Source organism: Oryzias latipes, chromosome 12, assembly GCF_053564925.1.
Source record: "Oryzias latipes strain Hd-rR chromosome 12, Olatipes_Hd-rR_3.1".
NCBI lineage: Eukaryota > Metazoa > Chordata > Actinopteri > Beloniformes > Adrianichthyidae > Oryzias > Oryzias latipes.
In genome coordinates, this window is record NC_136248.1 from 31,688,878 (window position 1) to 31,705,000 (window position 16,123).

Below are 16,123 nucleotides of genomic sequence, written 5' to 3' on the forward strand. Positions count from 1 at the left end.
CTGCTACTGAGCAGCGTCCTGCACCTACAGCAGTGTGATTTTACCAGGAAGAGGGCAGTTCAGATGTAATATTTTACCAGTTTGAAGCTCTGACCTTTTCAACTAATGTAGTACTTTCAAGTTTGAGTAAAAGCTGTGAAAAGAGAGAATCCAGCTCTGAAAGGTGTTGTGGGTGGCTCTCAAAAGAGCCGTTGTGGGTCAGTCCTTGGAGGACAGAAACAGGATTGTGGAGCTGCCATGGGTCTGCTCCCTCTGCAGGAAAGTGGATCATGAAGGACTCTCTCAGCTGGAGAGCGTCTCTGCTGGCAGCAACCTTTCTGATCCCGTGCAGCGGCTGGTCTTCAGTTACCACGGCCTCATCACTGCAGGTTCCTGAGGTGCTGAGGTGCTGATGAAGCTGTGCAGAACACCAGAACTTCCCACTCTGGATCTTCAGTCAGGTCCAGCACAGACCCCACTGTGCAGAGAGCATCCATTCTCCACAAGCAGCCGGGCTGGGGACAGGTCGTAGGTAAAGATGCTCCTCTATCGGGGAAGGAGGCGTCCAGGGAATGACGGCATCGGGTTTCTCTGCAGGGGGAAGGCCTCATCTGCCACAAAGACACGGGGGAGGAGTTCTTTGTTTCTCTGGGGATGGGGGGCTCATTGGAGACAGACGATTGAGTGATCCACTGTGGAGCGTCTGACCAAAGGTGGATAAAGCCAGTGTCCCACCGTCGCTCGTCCTGACCCAACATCTATCACCAACAAGCAACCAAAGCCACAAGAGGACCTACAGAAAAGGTTCTTTTGCTTTGGGGGGGGCCTTCAGGACAACATGCCCACTGCCACAGAGCAATTAAAAGCCACCAGACAAGAACTAACTAGTCTGGCTCCAGGGTGGGGGGCTGGTGACTCTTATCGGGGGCAGTAAGTGGATCTAGTCATGAAAAGGTTTCTGGTTGAATCGCCCTTAGTCTGGCCCGTCTCCCAGGACCAGTTGGAGGTGGAACACCACCCGGCTACCGGTTCCTGGGGTCATTCGGACACGCAAACCCCTCCACCACGATAAGGTGGCGATTCAGGGAGGGGGTATTTATCAGTCACTGGCCAATCACTAACAATTACTGTGGGGAAACCGAAGTTCTCGGAGAAAACCCACAGGACTGCCGCTTCAATTTGGTTCAGTATCTATACATTTTGGTGACTGATATTTATTTATTTATTTGATGTTTTGATTTATTTATTATGAATGTATTATTATATAATCACTTTGTATATTTTAGTATTTCCTTTGGATTATTATCATGGCCCACAGCAGTCACTGACTGCAAGGAACATATTGTTTTCCACTTGTGGCTCAGCAAGTGAGGTGGGGTCAAAGGTGTGGGGGGGAGAGCGGCGGTGGCGCGTAGAGGCGGGCGGGCGGTGAGGGCAGGTAGGGACTGTTAGCCTCTAATTCACCTTTTAAGTCTTTTTTAGACTTCAGGGAAAGCCGGAGCGCCCGGAGAGAACCCAAACATGCACTAAAGAACGTAGAACGGTAACACAGGAAGGTCTCGGCTGGGATGGAATAATTGACCTTCGTTCTGGTAAAGTGACTTCCTGATCACAAAAACATTTTTTGCACATTGAGCCATTTGTGCAGAAAGCAACACTTCCAGACAACTGACTAACTGTCTGAGCCTGGGGAAGCCATGGGGTCAAAGGTGGCCTTTGGTATTTTTATTTCTTCTCATTTGTTGATTTTATTTTTATTTTTTAGCTGCTGATAATTGCTGCTTTCCAAAATGAACAAAAAAAAACCTTTTTTTTTTACTTTAAAAGCCCTGAAGACAATTGTTGTTGTGTTTTCCAGGACTAATCCATTTTAAAAACGTCTTTTTTGAACGCGCAGAGGCGGCGGCGAGGGCAGGTAGCGCCTGTTAGCCTCTAATTCACTTTTTAAGTCTTTTTTAGACTTTAGGGAAAGCCGGAGCGCCCGGAGAGAACCCAAACATGCACACAAACACACAAACAATTTCTGCACACGGTGATTTATGCAGAAAACAACACTTTCAAACAGTTAAGTGTCTCTGATTGACTTGGAAAAACGTCTTTTTTGAACTTCAGGGAAAGCCGGAGCGCCCGGAGAGAACCCAAACATGCACTAAAGAACGTAGAACGGTAACTGGAACCTAATAATGAACTATTTCTTCCCTGAACTTTGTACAAACAAACTAAAGAAGTAAGTTTTACTAAATGAAAATGTTCTATTACTTCTGTAGTTTCTAGATTTCTTCTCAAGCAAGTCCAGTAGCTTTTTCCTGTTTCGGCCTTTAAAAAAGGTCTTCATAGTTTATGTTTCCAGACAGAAAACCATCTATCATGTTGTTGATGTCATCAGCGATGTCACCAGAGCTTTCTGTAGTTTTCTTATCTTTGGTGACCTTTGATGACCCCTGACTTTTAGCGGTTTCTTTCCATAAGCTTTCCCTCCCAGAATCCTCCTCTGGTTTTCTGACTGGGACCTTGATAGGACTGCTGACCGTTGGTGGAGCCTTAGAAGTGCCCTCATTGGAGGAGCTTTTGGCCTTTTGGGCATGGTGTGAGGATGTTTTAGTGGTTTCTGTCTCTTCATCGCTGTCTTCATCCCAGCTGTTGGTGTCTGAGGGATGGTCTTGTGGTGAACCATCAGCAACATCTTCATGTGGCGATCTGCCGTCCACTGATGTGTGGCTGTCATTTTCTGCTGGTTCTTCCTGTTCTGGTTCTTGTTCCAGCGTTACAGGGTCATCAGCTTTCTTTTCTGTTCTTGGCATCTTCTCGTGTTTTTCTTCAACTTTGCTTTCCTTCCCTGGGGGAGTCATCTGCTTTTTTGAAGTGGAATGGTTTTTCTTAAGTGCAGGAAGATTTTCCTGAAGCTTTAAAAGATCCGCATTTTCATGAGCAACCTCAATGTTCTTCATTTTGACAGCAATGGCTTTTGCTTTGGAGGCCTCACAATGTTGCTTCAGCTCCATCAATGTTTCATTTTTTCCTCTGAGCCTCTCCTGTTCTGCCACAAGTAGATCCTGCATTCTCCTGTATTCCTTGGATTTACTATTGAGCCTCTGGATTCTGCTTTGCAGCTTTAAAATTCTCTCCTCGGCAGCGTCTGAAGCAGCTTTTACAGCAGACAGTTGATCTTCAATGTCTTCCTTCTGGTCAACAATTTCCAGCATTTCCCTCTTTTCCTCGGTGAGAGTTTGGATTTTTTGTTGTAAATATTGGAGAAGTTCTTCTTTTTCTTGGATTGTTTCCAGCGTTATGTTTAGTGGAGAAAACAGAGACTGAAGTCTGGAAAGCTCTTTTTCCAACATGATTTGTTTCTCCATCAACAACTTTTCCTCCTTCTTCAAAAGGTTGTAATTCTTCTCCAAAGCATTCTGGTCCACAAGTTTCTCACAAAGGAATTCAATTTTTATTTGTAGACTCTTATTCCTTTCTGTTATTTGTTGGATTTTCTCCTTTTTCAGGTCACTTTTCTCTCGTAATGTCATTTGGTTTTTCAGTTCCTTTTGGAGCGTTGTGACCTTTTTCTCCAATTTTCTGTTCAATTGACAGACAGCAGTTTTTTCTATCTTTAGGGCCGTATGTATTTCAGCCACTGCACCGCTTTCCAGCAACTTTATGTTGCTTCTTTGTAATTCTTGAAGTAAAGCTTCATTTTTTCCTCTGACATATTCAATATGGCTCTGCATTTCCCCAATAGTGGTGAGGGGTTTACGCCTGAAGAAAGACATTTCTGAATATTCTGAGAACAAAAATCACCAAAGCAGTTACTTCTGTAGGTTCCTTGTAGAAGGTAGTTGGGACAGAAACAACAGAGTATATGGAGCTAAGCTGTGGAATGTTCCGGAACATTGATTGACATCATCATATGATGATTGACGTCATCACATGACATCATCATGTGATGACGTCAATCATCACGACATGTTAAAGACATGTCAATGTCATGATGATGTCATCATGACATCATTGAATTTCACAAACATGTTCAGACATGTTTGTGATGTGTGACATCATTGGTCAGGTGACAAGTCTGATGTCATGACATTGTATCTTTCTGTGAGGAATTTCCATGTTCTCCTGAATTTACCTATTCGTAGTGATTAAATGATATCCATGTAGATTTGTGTGTTTAAAACAAAAATCTATTTTATTTAAGATGCATATCTATAAACAAAGTATTTTCTGTCAGCTAATCATCACTTATTATATCTTTGGGTTTTGCTGTGAGCAAAGTAAGTTACTTTACTTAGAAATGTAACAAAAGTGTTTGGTAAGTCAGGGAAGAGTCCTTCCTTGTTTGTTGTGTTTTTTCTCTGTTGTTGAATTGTGTATCTGGTGTGTAACTTCCCACTTCATTCAGCAGCCCTGCAGGGACTTGCAGTGGCATGTTCACAAGCAGCAGGTCAGCACTGACTTTCGTTTTAAGCTCATTGGCTGGGATGTGTCGTTGGTTGTTTTCAACCTTCTCCTCATTGACGCCTTTCTTCGGCTCACACGGTTTTTACGCTCTCTGTCTGGGATTTTCAGAAAGAAGGCAGTGACTTAAAAGAAACTTTTCAGACACGTCTGTAGATGAAATGCTTACAACTTCAGAAATGAATCTTTGTGAACGCGTTGAAGGCCTTTTCGGTGCAATGACTGATAAACAACACCCCCCCCCCCCCCCCCCCCCCCCGTGTTTATGCTGTTGTGGTACAGACCACACCGAGGCCTTGAACCTTTAGCCTGACGGGTTAATAGTTCCATCACTGCTCAATAAACCTGCCACGGTTCAGAGGAGCCCCTCCAGATCAATGTCAAAAGCTTTGTGCCTTGATCAATAGCTATTTTTCTTGACGCAGACACGCCCACGAAGCAGGGCAGGTCTGTTATTGGTGTGCTTTTGTTTGCCTCTCTGAAGCGTTGGGTTGACCTGCATTTCCTGCGCCGGGCATCAGTGCAGAAGCTGCACTTCAGTTTGGGGGGGGGGTCAGATTCGTTGCATTAAGTGGGACGACAGGTTCTCCAACCGCATCGTTGGATTCCACCTGACACAGCTAGATTGTGTTTGCATCACGCCAAGGCGTCACGTTTTACAATTGTTACAAATGTGTTGCGTTTCCAGGAAATGAAAACGTTGAGAGGAAACGAGTGGATCAGCAGCTGTTGTCCCCACAGACCCTCATAAATGTTCAGTCTGTTCTAATAATCGATTGTCATCACTCTACAGGGAAGTAACCCGGTCATTTATGGTACAACTGGAGCTCTGCAGAAATGAAATACATTTATTGTTTGGAATCGAGGATTATCTTTTAGACGCCACAGACAGCGATGTGTGGAAAATGTCAAACAACAAAGGCGAGCAGAGCGCGCTCAGTGGATGCTGTCTGTGCAGAAGAGGATAGAAAGAGGAACGACAGCAGGTGGAGGACCTGAGGGGATTAACCAGCACCGCCCGTGTGTTTGTGTGCTCGGGACAACACACTGAGGGGAGATAAATGGGGTTTTCTGTAGTGGGTGCCTGGAGGCCAGCCACACTGATGTGGTCTCACTACTGCTGACTTTATCTGATGCTTCGATCGTGTCTACACTTAATAAAGACGCTCTCTTTCCCCCTGGGGGTGTGCCATTAAGTCTTATCTAGAACAGCGAGGTTTGAAAGGAGAACAGCTTTGGAAGATCCACCAAGAAATAGCGGGGCGCCCTCACCTCAGACTCAGACTTGTTTATGACGGCATCAGCATCTGAAGGCCCTGCTTTCAAGAGTCCGAGAAAACAAAAGAACCCAAAGAAATGGCAGAAATCAGCCGAGCTGTTCTGAAATCACCATAAACACGAAGCAAAAATCCAGTTAAAGTCAGCTGGATGTAGATTACAACCATCGCTGATGACTCAAAAACATCAAAATACTAGTCAGTCCTGAGCGGAGGGATGAGCGGGAAACTAAACTCTAGATTCTGTCCACCGTTCTGGGTCCTTTGACTAATGCTGACGTCACATTATGTGATTGGCTGTCCGTGGATCCGATGACGTGTCAGATAGTCATTGGTCTGGACTAATTACGATACTACCATATAAGAAGAAATAATCAAGTCTGTTGTAAACAAGCAGAGCTCCAACATAGAGCGAGATTATCTGCTAAACGGGCTTTTATTACTGTTATGATTATTATTAAGTCCATTTGCAGCCGAACGGACTACGGTCCAAACTCTTCTCCGAACCGAAAACTGTAACAAAGCACCTACCCCGCCTGCAAACAAGAAGCTACGAGACTCCAGCTTATCAGAGACACGGTTCGCCTGTGTGGAGCAGCAGGTTCATTCTAACAGCCACAGATCCTTTTACAAAGTGAGTTGTGGCAAAATCTCTCTACAAACACTATAAAGAAAAATGTCAGACACAATTTATGAAGGAAAAGAACTTTAGGTTACAAAAGGAAACGTGAAATGAAAAAATTTGGAGCCCGAGCAGATCTCATGCTACATAGTTTGTCCAAGTGGGGCCACCGTAGTGTGACTCGAAGGACCCCGAACAGTAGTTCGGTTATTGTACCTATACCGACATTGATTTTTTCATAAAAACATTGATTTTCTGTGAAAAAGAGACAGTAGATGGTCTAAATTTTTATTAAAGAGAGCAACAAAATCCCTCCATTTAAAACAGTTCAGTTAACCTGAAAGGAAGACCCACGGTGACCCAGATGTTCAAAAATACCATTTAGGCTTAGTTCAATAACGGTCATAGTGTCTGTGCTCTTCTGTTATCAGACACGGTTGTGTTTTTTTCACCTACCTGACTTGTTTAGATGGACGTTTTCTGTCTTGACTATGACAAAGACAGAAGACGTCCATCGAAACAATGTGAAGAAAAAAAACGCAACCGTGTCTGATAACAGAAGAGCCTAAGAAGTCAGCATTTAGGCTTGTTGGACCATTAGGGCAATAATGGAACAAAAGGGGTGTGGTTTAGTTTAGAAAGATGATGCGTTGTAGTTCTCATCTAGTTTGTGTTCTTTAATGAAAGAGTGTTTGAACTGTTGGGTGTATCTGAGAACTGGACAGTGACCTGGCGCTCTAAACAGGAAGTACTTGCTGGCTCCAAGAAGCCAAAATCTCAGAGACTTTCTTAGAGAAATAAACAGCTGTTACTCAGGCGTTCTATTGGTCAGAAGAACCGTTCTGGATCGGATACCTTTTTCTTAACATCTTCTTGATAATCCTCAGTTATTTTATGCTATTTTTTTTGTCGTTCAAGTTAATTATTAGCTGACCAATCAGATGCCGCGATAGAAGTACTGTATTTTCCAGAGTATAGGTCGCATGTTTTTCTTTCATAGTTTGTCCAGGGGTGCGACTTGTGCTGCAAAAAATACAGTTCATGCTGGGGGGGGTTGGCGGGGGGCCCTGCTCGGGTGGGGGGGGCCCAGCGGCGCCGGATGGGCTGCCCATCTGCACCTGGGGCTGGGATCGGCCCTTCCCTGGCTCTGGGACGGGACGGGACAACCCTCTCGGGGCCCCCGGTCGCTCTGGGTGTCACCCGCTTCGGCTGCGGGGGGTGGGGTGGGGTGGGGGGCTTGTCGTCCCTGTCCTGTGGGGGGGCATTCTGGGGGGGAGGGGGGGCCCATTATTAGTACGGGTCGGGGGGGCTAGCGGGTCGGGGTCTCCGCTGAGGCAATCAGTGGTTGCCTCGGCCGGTTGGCCTCCTCGGTCCCGTCGAGGCCTGACCAGAGCTCTTCTAGGGCCGGCGTCTGGGGGTGGGGGCCTGGGCTTGCTCCGGGGGGGGGGGCGACGCTTTCTGGCTCCTCTCTCTCTGTGTGGGGTGGGTGGTGCCGGGCCTAGGGTGTCGGCGCCTCCGGGGGTGGGCCCCTGGGCTGGGTGGCCCTGGCCCCTTTGCTGGGGGTGGGCTGGGGGACGGCTGTTTGACCACCGGGGGACAGTTTACCAGCTGTCCCCAACTTACCCCCTTCCTTATATAACCTCATATTAGGGTGAGGGGGTGGGGGGTCTAGCCTGCGATGCGCCTTGGGGGGGGGCTACTTGGGAGTGGCCCCCCTCCTATGGTTGCCGTATGGAGTGGGCCCCCCCTCTTTCGGTTTTATTTGCACCTTAGACATGTAGGGTCCTTGGTAGGGGGGGTGCTTGGACATCACTGCAAGCAAGCAGCAGATGTCCTCCTGGCACCCTACCCGCCAATTTTAACCGCACCTTAGACATTTAGGGCCCCTTGGTGTGGAGGGTGAGGGGACATCACTGTGAGTAATCAGGAGATGTCCCCTTAGTGCCCTACTCGCCAATTTTAACTGCACCCCCCTTAGTACACACACCCCTCCCCCTTCAATATATACATTCAAACATAAACACACATACATGCACACAAACACCCTCTCAAGCACCCATACACGCACACACATTTTACAAGGAAGGTGGGACCTGGGTCCATCTGTCCCCTACCCCTTCCCTGGTGGGGGGTGTGGGCCCCTTGGCGATGGCGGCCGTGTACCTTGGGTGCCGGCTCCCTGGGCCCGGCGGTGCTCTCTCCGCGCGGTGGGGGGGTTCATATTACACCTGAGCCGGGGGTGTTCGTGTCCCTGGGGGGTGGGTCCTGGTCCTTGCCCCTGGGCGCTGGGCCCCGCCAAACTTCCAACATGGCCGAGCCTGGTCGGGCCATATTTATAACACCCCTTGTGGGCCGCCCTTTTTTCCCTGGGGTTCCCCCCTCCTGGGCGGGGGCGGCGGGCCCCTGCCTTGCTCCTACCTGGACCAACCGTGGGCCGGGTGGGTGGCTGCCTGGAGTGCGGACCGGGTCTCCCTTGGGGGGTCCTGGCTCGTACCTGGGGTCGGGGCGGGGGGATGCCCGGAACTCCTGGGTGGTGGTGGGGTGCTCGTCTGGGGCTGTGGGCGTCCCTCTCCGGTGGGGCCCTGCGTTGGGCTCTTCCGGCGCGGCGGGGGGCTGCTTTCCTGGTTGGGCTGGGGCGGCGCTCTCTTTCCCTCTGCGCCTCCCTGCTCTCTGGCTCTGGGGGCCTCGCGGCGGTCCTGCTGGCCCTGGCCTGGGTGGCGGTCTTCGTCGCCCGGGGGGCGGTTGTTCCCTGCCTGTTCCCGTGTGGCGTTGGGGGAATTCCGGCTGCCGCTGCTGCTGCGGCGGGGGTATGGATGTGGGGGTGGCTGGGCGCTCCTCCTCCTTCTTTTCACATTCCACCATCCATTTTAGAAGAACATAAACACTCACCTGAGCACAGGTGTTAGCTCACCTTTGCACTAATAGTTTGCATGATTGAATGAATGAAAGATTTCACACTAGTTGGTTTAAAGGCATAGGTATGCGTTCGTGAACACTATCTGTTTTGTGTGCATGTTGACATGTGGACATTTTTGCGGCTAGCAGGTGTGTTGATAATATTTGAGTGTGTGTGAACAGGCCTTGGCCTTTTTGTACTACATTTGAACCGTACCGTAACGATAAACAACCAGTAAACCTGTCTGCTCTATGCTGCTTCATGGTCTTACCCCCCTTCCCCTCCGATTATCACCCTCCTACCCCCCCCTCTCTCTAACGTCCCTCTCTCTTCTTCCCCTCTTTCCTTTTCCGTCCGGTCCAACACCAAAGATTTTCAAACATGATTGAAATTAATAAAGTTTGGCCTCAATTACAAAAGGGGTTTATTCAGACATACCTTTGGTTTGTCTGAAGATGAATAACCCCTCTTGTTAAAATAAAATATGTCCAACACAAGAGGCCCTCAGCTCTCATCTGTTTGCCTAGCTGTTGGACAGGACAAGTTAAAAAAAAAAAAAAAAAAATACAGTTCATGAAGCCTGCTGGCCCCCACGTCGAACGTTCAAAATGTTTAATTGACAGACTTCAAGCTCACTCCTGATTGGTTAGAGTGGTTGCCATAGAACATTGACTCAGATCAATCCCTGCTTATGTAACTGGGTGGAGTTTTCTGCTCTGCGATGTGTTCAAGTGAATAAAAGACCACGCTTGGATGCTGAGTCAATCTCCTTTTATCCTGGTTAACAGAAAACCAAAATTCCTAATGCTTTCTAGAGTTTCTTCCGTGTTTTTCCCTCTTAACAATTAAAAAATGCACAAAAGAAAGAAAGAAAAGTTAACTTAAACATCAGTGACAAATGCGTCAACCTCAACTGGTTCCCACGAAACAGTACAAATTTGCTCACATAGAGCAGCTAAAAAGAAATAAAACGACATAAACTACGTAAAATTGACACCACACAATTCCTAACTTTGCAAGTTATGATTGCAACAAACTAACAGCTAGGCCTGCACAATATACCGCAAATTTATCGTTATCGCAATATCCAGCTCTGCAATATGCATATCGCAAAAGACAGCGAATATCGCAATAAAGGTCTGTTCACACCGGGACGAATTTCGCCGGCGATTTTCGCCGACGTTTAACGCCTCGTGACTAAACAAAGGGCACCAATGTGAGTGTGCACACCGACGCGAAAAAACGGCAAGCGCCAAAGCGTCAAAAAAAAAAACGCCTCGGGTTCGTTTTTTTTTTCCGACGCGTCGCGTCGAAATCTATTCGACCAATGAGAATGGCGCTTTTGCTCACGTGTCTGGAGCTTCTGAAGTTACAGTAAAACACAACTTGGGGGCGCTCAAACACAAAACTGCCTTGCTGAGCACACATACCAGCGAAGAAGTTAGACGCCAAGTAGCGTCTACACAGCCGCGAAGCAATAATGACGGACATTCTAAAATATCCCCGAACCAAGCACCAGTTGGAGCTACTGGTGCTTGAAATATTCATGTTTTCTTTGTATGATTCTGACAAGCGCGTAAATACTTGCTCTCTTCTTCTGAGTGAAAAGCGATTTTAAGAATCGTAAAGTTGCGCAGCGCCACCTTGTGTACAGGAGTATTTCTGTTTACATTAAGCGCCATCTAATGTCAGGGAAGGAAATTGCATGTTCGCTCGGCTCATCGTCAGCGAAAATCGCCTGGGTGTGAACACAAAAGACGTGGCGAAAAACGCTGGCGAATAACGCCTGGCGAATATTCGTCCCGGTGTGTACGGGCCTTAAATCGCAAACCCAAAATGTGTTAAAACAATCTTCTAGCAGCTTGAAGCATTTAACGGATCAAATAAATCCCTTTATGCTTTGACCAATCAGATGGACTCCTTCCCATTGTTGACCAATCAGATGGAGGCCTATTATGTTAGATGTTTGTCACCCATGTCGATGAGAGTCATTTGGAGTATAATTTTTAAACTGTTGCAATGAAATGGGAATGATGTTTTTGTTTATTTTTCTATTTGTTTATTTACCGCAAATTTATCGTTAACGCAACATTGATCACTAATATCGCATATCGCAGGTTTTCCTCATATCGTGCAGCCCTACTAACAGCCAATTTAAAGAAAAATAAAACTAGTAAGGATGGACACACGGAGATTCACGCCTTCCTCAGCCACAGTCCATAGCAGTATGAGTGCGCATTCTCATTAGCACCTGCTAGCGTGCTCGTGGTGAGTTCAAGTACCCTCAGGCAGACTAATGCTCTGGTGCAAATGTACACAAACAACAATTTAATATGAATTTGGTGGAATTAACCTGATATAAACTTAACACTTGTTACATTTACTGAGGCGATGTCGTATCATGGAAACACGGCGACTGAACTGACGTCATTTGGTTGGAGCTGGAAGTAAACTACTTCCTATAGCGGGTCTCCCATCCAGTCAGTGTTTGTTTGGGGCATCTTTAGTTTGGTCCACACTGACCGTACAGATCCAGAAGAAGTGCAGGACCTGAGCTCAAAAAGAGGAGACACTGTAGAAAGAAGACATACTTATAATTTCTTTTTAAAACAGAGTTGACTAGAAACACTTCTGTCATTTAAGAATATATTATTTTAATCTGCTCTGATTTAAAATGAATAGACCATGTACAGAATATGAAAAACTTGGCACATCTGAAAGAAATAACACTTGATCTTATTAAACAGAAACTAAAACAGCCAGAAGCTTTAGGAAGAGACATGGCTTTTCCTTTCCTGAATGTTTTAAATCCTAAATATTTTCAGTTCATTTTTAAACTGGTAAAAAAAACAAGTAGTTATGCAGTTTGTGCCTGAACTGGAAGGCTTTCCTCATGAACTCACAAAAAAAGAAAGCTACATTTAATAGACATAACGTGAATCTAAATAGGACATGAGTCGCTGGAACCCTTCGTCTTCCACAACAGACAGAGGCTGGTGATCTAGGCAAATGAATTCCATTATTTTGTCTATCTCTTTATGCTTCTTACTGTCCCTGCTGTAGGGTTGCTTTCTTTAAATGTCTCTGTTACTGACAGCTGAGTGAGTGGCGCTTGAGTTGCTGAACTGTCTCGCTCTCTCTTTGCGCTAGCTAACTTTGAAAACTGCTCATATTCCTTTACGTGACTAACCTTCAAATGTCTGATGAGGTTGGTGGTGTTAAAATGTTTTGCGTGCTTTCCGCCTCGTGGGATTTGCTTGGTACACACGTTGCAGATTGCTAATGTATTATCTTTTTCGCACACCACGTAGAATTGCCAGACCGGTGAAGCCATTTTTGGCAGCGCGTAAAAAAATCGTCTCGCGAGTTTTGCGTCATCTGATCGGCTTTTCTGGATCGGCCTTTATAGAGACGGCCGATCAAACATCCCAAAGCTATAATCGGCCGATTATGATCGGCGACCGATCAATCGGAGCACCCTTAGAGAAAATCAATAAGATCAGCACAATAATGAGATATAAAACAACAATTCTTACACGTGTTGCTCACACCAAGACACAAAAACACAACATTCAGCAACACGGCCAAGACTGAAACACAAAAAACGGGTCTTTGTATTTCAGCAGAAACGTTTCTAAAAGATTCAAATGTTTTTTCAGACGGTGATGGTTCAAAACGGTTTCCCCCTTTTTCCAGGTTTGACTCTTTTTTTAAACAATTTTATCTCATAAATGTTGAATTCTTTCGCATTGTTACATTTGTTACCGTGGAGAGTTGAGGGACGGTTGTCTCTGCTCTTCTCTGAAAAAGTGAGTGTTCAGCTTTTGTTGTTGTGTCGTTGGGCCACACGGTGGTGCAGCGGTTAGCACTCTCTCCTGGTTCAAACCCCAGCTGGGCTGGGATGTTTGGCTTCATTTATTTTTTATCTGAGGTTTAAGTTCTCATGTTAGTTAGAACTTTAGTGTTTATTTCAGGATTTCTCATTTGTGTTCTGCTGTGATTGGAACCGTTTTACTTGTTTATCTTGTTAATCTGTATTTGTGTGAGTTCATATGGAGCAGATCATCTTTATGAACCTTTTCAAGACGTTTTCACTGTTTCAGGTAATCCCTTTTGTTTTGCATAAATTAGATTTTTGAAAGTCTCTTAAAATTTGATTTAAGTTGTTTTGTTTTTTGACCATAGTTTTTAGGTTTTGAGTTGTTTTGTTTTCTTTATTATCATTCTTTGATCTATTTTCAACGTGCTCTTTTATGATAATGAGGCTGTTTTAGCCAAAATCTAAAAACCTCTGTTGTTTAAGGACATAGTTTCTGCAGAAATGATCCTCAGAGTTGTGGGCCTGAAGTAAACCTCCACTGATATCCCATCATCCCTTTATTTACAGCTTTTCCACTAGCTTACAGCCCTTCACACACCCAACCTAATGTCAGCGGTGCAGCAGAAACGACAGAAACAGATCTGGATCCGTTTGTCTGCAGGTGGATGATCAGAAAGGGGCGGGGCTTCGAGACTATGGCCTTCAAACCCGCATTTTTCCGTCACAGAAATGCAATTTTAATCTTTCTTTTCTATGATCTATGTCCTCCTTAATGAGAAAACTTCTATAAGAACATGTGAAAAACACCAAAAACCCTTTAAACTCTTTAAAGTTGTTACGTCATTTCCGCTAAATCCTCTTTTTAGTTTTCTGAACTCTTCTCACTAGTTGTCCTTTAGGAGTCAGAGTAGAGTTAAGGTGGGGGTTCATGGGACATGGAGATGGAAAGGCTCCTCATAACAAGGAGGCGTGTGTGTCAGAGGGGGGGGGGGGGGGGGGGGGGGGGTTATGAGAGGGAGGACGCGCGTCGGTGTCGGGATCTCCCCCGCCTCAGTCGCGTCCTCGAGGCCGCTGGAGCGCGCGGATGCTGCTTGGTGCGAGCCGGCGGCTGGATGAAGGCACGCGGCGCTGCGCTCGCGGCCCCCCAGCCGAGCTCCACGCGGATTCTAACTCACTTTCTCGCGCGTCGGCTCTGACATGCGTCGGCCGCGCGCTCCTCGCCGGCTGTCGTGACTCTCCCCTGGCTTCTAAACATGATGAAATGGCAGCCTCGGAAAAAGGTGAGTGCAGCGCGCGCGCGTTTGGTGGCGGTCGCTCCAAAGTTGGAGCAGAATGACGCGCGGGGGGGTCGGCGCAGGCACGGACACTTTATGAAGGATAATCCCGATAGCCTTCAAACGGGATTAGAGTGGGATTATATGGAGGAGTCTAACAAATCAATCTGAATCAAAGATCTCTGCTTTGATGAAAGCATCAGGACTTCAGGATGGAAACATGTTGAGATGACGTGATCCATCAGAGAAGCAGCAGGTTCTGTAGTTTTATCTGTCAAGAGTTTTAATCCAACATGAAAAAAGCAAAAGTTTATTTGTTTTCCACACCAGCTCCTGCTTCAAATCGTTCTATTAAAGCCAGTTTGACGCTTTTCAGGGTAAACATTTCAGAAAAGGTTTGTGGATGTTAGTTGTTGGAGGAACCATCACAGGAAGTCTTTGGATTCATGTTTCACTGAGAAAAAAAAGAGAAAAGAGTCTGAAAGTTTTCCTTCATCTGAACTTTGCTGCAAACGCTTGAATAGACGCTGAGAACTGAAGAGGAGAACGACCCTTTGGTTCTAACATGATTTGGTCCACTCAGATTAGGATTGATGATCGACCTGATTTGCTCTAAAGGTCACTTGGGTCTTTCTACAGCAGCAGCTGATGTTTGCTGTTAAATGTACCTCCACCTGCTGCCGAGGTTGCAGACGCTGCTGAGGCTGCAGACACTGCTGTGGCTGCAGACGCTGCTGAAGCTGCTGAAGCTGCAGACACTGCTGAGGCTGCAGACACTGCAGAGGCTGCAGCTGATGCAGACGCTGCTGAAGCTGCAGATGATGCAGACGCTGCTGGGACTGAAGATGATGCAGACGCTGCTGGGACTGAAGATGATGCAGACGCTGCTGGGACTGAAGATGATGCAGACGCTGCTGGGGCTGCAGATGATGCAAACGCTGCTGGGACTGCAGATGATGCAGACGCTGCTGGGACTGAAGATGATGCAGACGCTGCTGGGGCTGCAGATGATGCAGACGCTGCTGGGACTGAAGATGATGCAGACGCTGCTGGGACTGAAGATGATGCAGACGCTGCAGATGATGCAGACGCTGCTGGGACTGAAGATGATGCAGACGCTGCTGGGACTGAAGATGATGCAGACGCTGCTGGGACTGAAGATGATGCAGACGCTGCTGGGGCTGCAGATGATGCAGACGCTGCTGGGGCTGCAGATGATGCTGAGGCTGCTGGGACTGAAGATGATGCAGACGCTGCTGGGACTGAAGATGATGCAGACGCTGCTGGGACTGAAGATGATGCAGACGCTGCTGGGGCTGCAGATGATGCAGACGCTGCTGGGACTGAAGATGATGCAGACGCTGCTGGGGCTGCAGATGATGCAGACGCTGCTGGGACTGAAGATGATGCAGACGCTGCTGGGACTGAAGATGATGCAGACGCTGCTGGGACTGAAGATGATGCAGACGCTGCTGGGGCTGCAGATGATGCAGACGCTGCTGGGACTGAAGATGATGCAGACGCTGCTGGGACTGAAGATGATGCAGACGCTGCTGGGACTGAAGATGATGCAGACGCTGCTGAGGCTGCAGACGATGTGTTTCAGCTTGGCAGGAGCCTCGGTCCTCAGTTCATGTCTCTACAGTCAAATTTTAATTTCAAGAATCAACATTTTGATGGCCCAGAAATTTGATGTAAAAAAAGTTTGACCATCAAAATGTTACTGTTTGAAAATTCAGAGGTTTAAAAACTTCAGAATCTGATGGAACAGAAAAACTTCGTGAGTCAAACTCGTGTTTTCTC

General features: G+C 46.7%; 1 protein-coding gene across 3 annotated transcripts in view; it reads left to right on the forward strand.

Annotated features, from left to right (window-relative positions):
• The window catches only part of ttc28 (tetratricopeptide repeat domain 28), a 111,493-nt gene that overhangs the window by 18,354 nt on the left and 77,016 nt on the right, over positions 1 to 16,123 (forward strand). The window contains exon 1 of one of the 3 annotated variants that reach the window (XM_023960670.2): positions 14,137 to 14,326. The exons of the other annotated variants lie outside the window; for them this stretch is intronic. Coding sequence (XP_023816438.1) covers positions 14,300 to 14,326 — 27 coding nt within the window. The 5' untranslated portion in view covers positions 14,137 to 14,299. Of the gene's footprint in view, positions 1 to 14,136; positions 14,327 to 16,123 lie in introns of those variants that run through there. 3 annotated transcript variants of the gene reach the window in all.